This window comes from Hippocampus comes, unplaced genomic scaffold, assembly GCF_001891065.2.
Source record: "Hippocampus comes isolate QL1 unplaced genomic scaffold, H_comes_QL1_v1.1 scaffold367, whole genome shotgun sequence".
NCBI classification, from domain to species: Eukaryota; Metazoa; Chordata; class Actinopteri; order Syngnathiformes; family Syngnathidae; genus Hippocampus; species Hippocampus comes.
In genome coordinates this window covers 257,684-266,665 of record NW_017805741.1, presented here as the reverse complement: position 1 = coordinate 266,665, position 8,982 = coordinate 257,684, and the positions used below count along the sequence as shown (strand labels likewise).

At 51.8% G+C, this 8,982-nt stretch overlaps 2 protein-coding genes across 7 annotated transcripts in view; both read left to right on the top strand.

Annotated features, from left to right (window-relative positions):
• LOC109523896 (glycylpeptide N-tetradecanoyltransferase 1-like) overlaps window positions 1-2,526 on the top strand; it is a 4,334-nt gene extending 1,808 nt beyond the window's left edge. For 2 of the 3 annotated variants that reach the window (XM_019883355.1, XM_019883354.1), the window contains exons 5-11: window positions 136-252; window positions 316-486; window positions 1,111-1,219; window positions 1,338-1,508; window positions 1,606-1,776; window positions 1,895-2,032; window positions 2,257-2,526. In XM_019883355.1, the coding sequence (XP_019738914.1) occupies window positions 136-252; window positions 316-486; window positions 1,111-1,219; window positions 1,338-1,508; window positions 1,606-1,776; window positions 1,895-2,032; window positions 2,257-2,280 (901 nt within the window). In that variant the 3' untranslated portion in view covers window positions 2,281-2,526. The remainder of the gene's footprint in view (window positions 1-135; window positions 253-315; window positions 487-1,110; window positions 1,220-1,337; window positions 1,509-1,605; window positions 1,777-1,894; window positions 2,033-2,256) is intronic. The other variant, XR_002169868.1, reaches the window with a different exon arrangement.
• Window positions 2,527-3,567: 1,041 nt separating this feature from the next.
• Window positions 3,568-8,982, top strand: part of LOC109523890 (supervillin-like) — a 24,999-nt gene continuing 19,584 nt past the window's right edge. The window contains exons 1-2 of one of the 4 annotated variants that reach the window (XM_019883340.1): window positions 3,570-3,863; window positions 4,095-4,132. The gene's annotated coding sequence lies outside the window, so the exon portion shown is untranslated. Of the gene's footprint in view, window positions 4,133-4,754; window positions 4,780-8,982 lie in introns of those variants that run through there. The other 3 variants (XM_019883343.1, XM_019883341.1, XM_019883342.1) reach the window with 3 other exon arrangements.

The window sequence follows — 8,982 nt, the reverse complement described above, 5'->3', positions numbered from 1 at the left end:
CCCCCCCCCCCCCCCCTTGCCGGCACCAAGGTCGAGGCAAGAGGCCGAATTGATTCCACCTCAAACGTGAAACCGCCCTTAAGGTTTATTACGCTCATTCATATTGCACGCCGTGTTCTTGGTTTCCCCCGTCAGGGTCTTGCAGCCCCCAAATTGGCTGGCCCAGTGGCACTGCGGCGTCAGAGTGGAGTCCAATAAGAAGCTCGTGGGCTTCATCGCCGCCGTCCCTGCAGATGTGCACGTATATGACACGTAAGTTTGAGCGGCGGCGGGTTTTCGGAGGCGTCTGCGAAAGTTGAAAACGTCGCTCTGCAGGGTGAAGCGGATGGCGCAGATCAAATTTCTGTGCGTGCATAAGAAGCTGCGCCTCAAGCGAATGACCCCGGTTCTGATCCGCGAGCTCGCCAGACGCGTCCGGCGGCAGGGCGTCGGCCAGGCGGCGTACACGGCGTCCGTGGTGCTGCCGACGCCACTCAGCTCCTGCAGGTACCCGCTCGCTACCATTGATTGCTCCTTTGAAATGAAGGCGACTGCCGTCCGCTGAGATGCTGCGAGCTTAATTAGCCGGCACAAAATGGAAAATGCCATTGAGAGGCTCACGCTAAGATGCGACTGATGTTGGAAGCCGATATCACAATACTCGCAGGCACGTATTCCTTATCCTCTGCAAAGAACGACTGGTCGTGTCATGGCTGACTGAGTCACAGGCGTTGTTTTTCTCCGTTTGTGCGTCCATGACTGTATTGTGCTGGCGGCCAAGGCGGGCGCAGCGCAGGTTGCGGCCCGACAAAGGGAATTCCAACACTGCTTTCGAAGGCGCCAGCTTGCGTTTGTTTTGCTTGCGAATGTGGAGACGGGCTCCGGCTGCTCTGCCGCGAACAGGAAATTGGGACGGTGCCGTTTTTTTCAAGGTCACTCAAACAAACTGCGCATCAAAACGATCCAGAATGATTTGGTTGATTGGTGTCAACCGCTGAGTGGAATCTCAAATGAGAGCTTGCCTTGCGCGAGCCCCGCACTCGGGTGACTTCACCTCCCGAAGAAACGGTCCTTGCCACACTCGGCCGGTCGAGGAAGCTTTTTCGATCCCGATTCTGATCCTCACCTCAGATTGCACCATCGCCCGCTGAACCTCCGCAAGCTGCTGGAGGTCCAGTATCCGGGGATCCGAGGAGACATGCCCCCGCAGAGAGCCCTCAAATTCTACCGCCTCCCAGAAGTTGGTGCATGCTGCCCCCCGGAGGCGGCCACTTTTAAGCGCCTTTAAAGTTTTTTTTGGGGGGGAAGGGGGGTTTGCCTGGGGAATTCTATTCCCCGCCATGTTCATTGTCTTCCAGAACACCAAGACGGCAGGTTTGCGCCCCATGACCAAAGACCACATTGAGAGGGTGCGTCGGCTTCTCCAAGCGAACCTCAGCAAGTTCCACCTCAAGGCCGGCTGGTCCCGAGAGGAAGTGGCGCACTGGCTCTTGCCCAGGGAGGATGTGATTGACACCTACGTGGTCGAGGTTCGTCGGCATCGCTGTTTGGAAGTATTCGTCGCACCGATCAAGCGGTGGCCTCGGTCCCCGTCATAACATCGAGAGGACTTCCTCGCGCTCGCAGGCCGACGACGGCGCGCTGACCGGAGTGGTGAGCTTCTACGGGATCTCCTCCAAGGTGCTCAACCACCGGCTCCACGGCAGCGTGAGAGCGGCTCACCTTTTCTATGCCACGTCAGCTGCTGGCGGCGACCTTGTCCAGCTCGCGGAGGACGCGCTGGTCCTGCTCAAATCTGTGAGTGGCTCACTTGTTGAGGAAGTTATGAGCTTGCCCGCAACTTTGATTGAGCCGAGACGCATGTTTTCAGTGTTGTGTTGAAAAGGCTTTTTTTTTTTGAAACCTCTTCTGACAGAAAGGATTTGACATCGTCATTGCTGCCGATGTGATGGATAACAATCGTTTCCTGGAGCAGCTCAAGTTCAGTTTCAGCGGCAAGTGGCTTCATTACTACTTGTACAACTGGAGGTGTCCCACACTGAGTTCGGACAAGGTATGCTGCAAAGAAAACAAAAGGAGTGAAAACGGTCGCCGCGTTTCCAGGGATGCAAAAACAAGAAAAAAGATGGATGAATGTTGATCCGAAATACCTGCCGCGGAAGACGACAGATAAAAGACGAGAAATGATGTGCCGTCTAATGTTATATCATTTTTCTATATTTGGTCATTTGGCATGAAATGTGAAACTCCTAACGACGTACTTTTTTTTTTCCCCAGGTGGGCATGGTGTTACCCAACTAACCGATTAAAATGGAGGATCCCGAGTGAGCAATACGAAGCTGCAAAGGCAAGAACGTGCGTGTGCGGTCGTGTCATCTGGCGTTCTCCAAACGCAGCGAGTCATAAAAGCAAACAAAGATCAAATTCCTTTCGTGAAAATATTTGTCATGAAATATTGTTTATTTGTCGGCGTCGGCATTGTGTGTGACGACAGTGAAGGATTACAATTGGCGCGGCAGCAAATTGAATAAACACAATAAGCATTTCTGTTTGTGTGCATGTGTGTGTGTGTGTGTGTGTTTGTGGGCTTCAGTTGAATTCACACAATCTCTGATGCAAGCAGTGCATGCATTTGATAAGAGGACGCGATCATTAATCATCCTACCCATTTCACACAGTCTCAACGATGGTGCACAAAGCAAATGAACGTAATTTCATGTAGGCAAGAAATGATGGCACACCAATTCCAATGTTGTTTCTGAAAATGTACCGTACGTAGCGGGTGAATTCAATATTTATTTATGTATTTATTTTACCAAGGTCATTTGAGTTTTTGTGAATCCAAAATGAGACTCGGTGCAGGGTGTACGTTGTGGTGCAACTTTTTTTGCAGTGTGCAAACACCTCCTCAAAGAAAACAGCAGTGGTCGCTGTGACCTCACATTCAACCAATGTTGGGTTTTTTTTTTTTTTTGTTGTTATTGTTGTTCTCCACTAGCAGCCTGAGCCGCATTAGCCACATGACCTGTTTAGCACGTTTTGTTTTGTTTTTTTCAGAGCACCAGACACAATCAAATGTCACGTATGTCTGAAAAACGAGTCCGACAATTGCGCTCTCGGGCTAAAGTACACTTCATTCAAAAATCGTCATGTAAATGTCTTTGCAAAGGTAAGAATTTATATCCACCACTCACTTCTTTTTTTTTTTGTAAATTGTTCGCACACAACATGAATTTCAGTGATAATGGGCATCCAGTCAGTTAGCGAGCCTGTAACACTTGGCTTAATATTAAAATTCAAAAAGGACAGTCGTACTATTTTGAGTCGAGCCTGTAACACTTGGCTTAATATTAAAATTCAACTTACTATTTTGAGCACCTGAAACATTTCGAAAGAAATGGCAGCTAACGCCGACCTAACAAAATAAACAGTGACCAACAGTTAAATGGAGCGCAGACTAGAAATTGCTGTCGTTTTTTGCTTTGTTTGTTTTCATCAAATATTACGTTTCTACCAAGTGTGTGTGTTGTTGTGTTTCCGCTTTTACATTTACATCCATTTGTAATGTTTTCAATATTTTCTCTATCTATTTGTGCTCGATGAGCAGATGTTATCGTTTGCCCCGAATGTAATTTTGCTTTTGTTTTGTACTGAGAAGGAAATCAATCATCTTGAGACCGACGCTCGTTAGCAACATTTCCGGGTGTTCCCGAATGCAACACGGCCCCCCCTCCGGCGGTTGTGAGCCAATCAGAAGCGAGAAAGCGATTTCTGTTGGAGATGACCGCAAAACTGCCGAGCGACCGTCTGCCGCCTCTCGCTGCCTCTCGCTCGCTTCTCGACGTCGGCACCGCACGGAGCAACAGGGTCTCACCTCCGCTCCGGTGAGGGGCGCAACAAAAACTCTTGCTTTTCGACTTATTTGAAGAAAGCTTGTTTTTCTCATTTGTATTGTTTCGATCAGACAGTCAGTCGCGTGGTGGCCAAACGGACCGCCCTTCATAGAGTAGCTCGCTGGTCAACGTTTGCATTTTTTTTTAAGTTTGCTTTTAAAGTTACATTTTGAACACATAACCTTCCGAGTAATGTGTCAGCTGGCGTGTTTTGTCTGACAGCTCCCACATACACAGGCGGCGAGCGACCTTCATTGCAGGTATGTTACCGATCATTTGTGGTGTCTTCACAGTAACGAGTAATGGGCACGTCACTACATTTTCTGTCGTCGTTGTCTTGTGGTGGAAGATTCGCGTGAAAACGCTGCAATTCCCTGACTCAACCAGTTGCAATAGTTTCCTTCCTTAATCAGCATTCTCTCGGCGTTCCGGTCGTTCGCTCGGTCGGATGCCTTGTACCGTAATCTCCCGTGTAATACGCAACACTGAATTTCGACTTGCTCAGAGTGACGTCCGTTTGGCTTTTTGTCCATCCTTAATGGGTCGTTGCAAAGCCACCCTGTTGAAAAAGATTTTGCCGTGTGGTGCTTGTATCTCTTTTGCACGATCCCTTGGTAGTCCTTCTTTGAGAATGCAGTCTTGGGGGGGGGGGCGGTAAACACCTGTAAAAACAAAGAACTCCTATGGGGAGGAAGAGTTTGCAGAAGTCTTTTTTCAGCACGGCAGTTAGAAATCCAAACCATGTTTACTTGAGAGATAGTCTACTGGGACTGTCAACGTATGCATTCGTATGACCGTTGACGGCGATGCCACTTTCTGCTCCATGATATAGCGAGGATGGGCTCCAGATGTGACATTTTGGGGCGGGGTTTTAAAGATGTCAATCAATACAGTGCGACCTTCACCTGTAAGTTGCCTGACTTAAAAAAAAAAATAGAGAGACCGTGGACTGTTCACTGGAATGCGCGTTTAAATTCAAAGCCGGCGAGTTTCGTAGTTTGACCGCTTTCCCGGACATGGCCGAGCTCTGGCGTCAAACGGCATAATTACACGGAAACAAGGATGTTGCTTTGCTGAGCGTCATCCGAATGCGGCGTCGAGGAGCAGTTGAGTTGGTCTGGAATGAAGCGCGCTCCTCTTCATCCTTGCATCCTTGAGCCGGAAGCGGTGTGCCTTTCCGCCGGCTTCTCGCGGCCCTTGATTTGTGTGTCAACGCGTCGTGCCCTCGTGCGTCCGTGCGCGCGCGCGCTCTCGTGTTCCCGTACGGCACATTAAATGGCTCCGCTCAAGGCAGCAAACAGAAGGCCGGAAACCGAGGACAAAGAAGCCAGTCTGGATAGAAATAGAGCAAATCACACACAACGCTCGCAGCGCCATTGACTTGGCATGACCGTATTTTGCCCAACAGATGTTTTGCCTCCATTGTTGTCCGCTGAAAGAACACAAAATCAAATCAGCACCTCGTATAAAGGCTGCCATTCCTCCACCAGGAAAGAAAATAACAGGTGGCGCCACCCAACTGTTGTTGTGGTACATGGCACAGTTATTGTGGTGGTCTTTGGCAAGTGGAAGTGAACGGCTTGGAAACGAAGGAGCAACCCTTTCGACTTGGAATGGCTCCAAAGTACATCGAATGAGGCTTTAAAGTCCTGAAAAATGGAGCCGGTCTCTCACTTCTCAAATGCTGCGAGGGAGCTGAAACCTGAAACCAAACACCGCTGCTACGACCTGGAAAAAGGAAAGCCGCTTTGGCTTTTTCTCCCCTATGCGCATACGTCCAAATGTTGGAGCTTGAAAGTCGATTCGAATCATCCGAGTTGTTGCGGTGCCCCGCGACAACGAGGCACTCTCAAGCGGCCACACCAGCGGAAAGACCTTTTCCACATGCTGGCAGTCGCGTTGGACCCCCGCCCCAAAAAAAAGCAGGTCAGTGGCGTTTTGATGAGGAGAAAGCCGAGCGCGGGCCCGATTAACCGGGGCCTCGTTGTGTCAACCGGCTTACGGCCGACCGGCTTCGTTCGGCGGGAGTTCTGGTAAAACGGCTTTGGGGGAGTACGAGTACAGAGCGGTGGATTAGTCTACTAGGGCCCTGTTTTACCTGACCCCCCCCCCCCCTTCCTGTCCTGCGACATCACGCTCGACCCGCATGGCACCCTGGAGACACAAAGCCGTCACATCCACCCCCACAAAGGCCCGTTCTCTTCGGCCTACTTCCCGTCTCCTTTCCCGGCACGGGGTGGACAGTATACACACCCTTTCGCCGCCCCCCCCCCCATTTTATTTATTTAATTGGGGGGGGTCCTCCTCCCCCTCCTCCTGCCACTGCAACCCCTGCTGCCTGCCTTTTTGCTCTCACTCCAAGCCAGGGGAGAGCTGAGTCATGTGCTTGCGTGCGATTTGGAGCAACACCCTTTTCAAGCATTCTATTGGGGCGCTCACATTTCAGCGGGGCCGAGCGTTCCGGCCCACGTCTGTGATTAAAAGCGAGCAGGTCGGATCCTTGGAGCACCGTACGTGCTTAGCCGTCGTTTTTTAACGCAAAGCGCATCGGTCCCTCGGCGGGAGGCCGATTGTTGTTTGAAGGCGGCTTGAAAACGCCGGCACGAGTCCACCGCCCTGCTGGTATATTCCATCGCTTGAAGAGCTTGTCTGGGAGACGGCTTTTTTCGCGTCGCCCAAGAGTTTACTCTGCATTCTGCAATTTATGGCTTTTGCCCCACAAGTCCCAGGCGCGACCCTCTCTCTCTCTCTCTCTCTCTCTCTCTCTCTCTCTCTCTCTCTCTCTCTCTCTCGTTTCGCTCCTCTCCACGCACTGTCGTTTGTTTTCCCCAGCAAAAGGAAGTTTCCATTTTGCTGGGGAAGAATGTGTCAGGACCTGACCGCATCCTCTCTTTTTGGCACCGCACCCCCCAAAGCCTCGACGGCGTTTGCCGGAAGATCCTTGGGACGCCCTGAGATTTTTGTTGGCCTGACAAGAAATAGCGTTGAGGTCTCGTTTGGAAACGTCCTTGCCGGTGCACCTTTTGCAAGTGGAATGCGGCCGACGCATTTCAGAAATCCGACGCTCGGCAACGAGTCCGCAGACCTCTTCAAGCATTGCTCATTAGAGGAACAACACCTGGGATGGTGATACCAACCATAGCCAAGATCGTTTTTTTTTTTTTTTTTCCTCCGAAGAAACCACAGTTTACGAGTGGGCGTCACCGGCATTCCTTGCGGCCTGTCGGCCGGGTGGGCCTTTGTGGATGCAACTGCAACACCCCGGACGCAGCAGCCGCCCAACCTGGTTCCAAAGTCGCGCCTTTCCTTTTCAACTCCGGTCCCGCGGCCCGAGCGGCATCGACACCTGAGCCGAAGTAACCCAACGGCGCCGCGGTTCGCTCGCCTCTTATCCTCTCATCTGAAATTCTTGTCAACCTGTTGCGTCTTGCTGTGTCGGCGCCGCGTTCTTCATGTTGCGTTCCTTGGCCTCAAACTCAAATCGTTTTGGAAAGAACTTCCAAGCGCACATCCGTCGGTCGCAGCCGCGCAAGCCTTTCGCGTTTCCTTTTCGGCGTCCCTCTTGGAAGAGGCCTCCGGACATTTCCCCACTTCTCAAGCCTGACGTTTCCCGATGAAAGGAAATGGCGTCCGTGGCGCAGTCGGGAAGCCATCGTCCTCCCGCCGCCAGAAACAAGTCCCCGGTGGGCAAGACGAAGTCGGAAGAGCGGCAACCCAAGATTCCGCTCGGTCGCGTGCCCTCGAGGAACAGAAATACCAATTTGCCGGTCAAACCGGTCTAGCCGCATAGCGAGGTTGTGAAAGCCCAGTCGGGCAACTGACGCCGTTGTCACCGGCGGGTCCCGCTTTTGGATTTTGGTATGACTCGCTTTTGGTGGCAGCTGCGTCAAAGAACGACAGCGCACGCCTTCCCAAAGCGAGTCGCGTCGCCGACGTTTTGGCCGCCCTCGCTCTCCTGCCTTTGGTGTGCCCTTTTGCGCTCCTTTTTTAGGGAGCCGTCTTCGGTGGCTTATGTAAGCCGGTGCCTACGCCTGAAATCGACGTTCAGCCCGGGGAGCCTTTTTTTTTTTGCCTTCTTAAGGCAATTGGCCAGCATACGAGTGACATGTGAGGAAAGCGTTCCAAAAAGTGAGCAAAAGAAGTCTGCTTCATTTGAGATTTGTTTGCTCGTTTTCGCCACGCCAGCCGAGCTCAGCGCCGAAACCATATTTGGTGGTGAAACAATGACCGAAAAAAGTGTCAGCGTGTTGCTCTTTAGGACCCGCGCAAAAGCCGCTTTTACGCAGCGGGGCTCCTGACGAACGCTTTGCACTGCCGCGCGTCATGTTTTTGGGATTTGGATTCTTTGGGGTGCGTCAGCGCAAACGTTGGCTGCGCCCCAATTTTCAACACCGCCGTTGTATCAGGGTCACTCCTCTTTCTTACTTTTTCGGAAATAGTGACTGGTCAACGATGACCTCCAAATGTGGTGGGTGCACCTGGGCCTGCCCCGACAACATGTATATGATGATACAGCGGTAGTCAGAGTCCTCTTCCACCCCGTCGAAAGGCCGCTCGCTGTCATTGTTTGTCAGGTACTGACGCTGATTGAAGCCAGACGAGGCCCACTTCTCCCACTCTGTCCGACAAGTTAAAAAAATCACATTGGATGCCAGATGTGGCCGCCTTGCGCGTTGAATTCCGCGTTTGGCCGCAGGCTCGCGTCGCCAACGCGCTTGGTGAATCCCAAATCGACTGTTGCTCTCGCACATTGCAATTTTGCACCAAGTCAGCGTGAAAGCGGCTCGGCTTTATCCTGGCTGTGTTTTGTCAAGTGGGGGAGGATTCCAAGAGGTCAGGGTGAAACGCATTTCAGAGCTTTATTGCTCTTGGGAGAGAGCGAAAGCCGATTCTGGCTTGTTTTCACTGCCCCGACAGGTGGCCAGGAGTCAGCGCGAGGGCCCGTGAGATTTCTTCAAGCTCCACTTGTGTCACAACAGAAAATGTTCTGGGGCTAAGCTCATGGATTCCACTTCATGAGCACGCTCAAGTCTTTGCGACCCCCCCGTGTGCGCTGACCTCTCATTCCCTCAGCCGCTCTCACGGCTAACGCTGCGCAGGCCTCATTGAG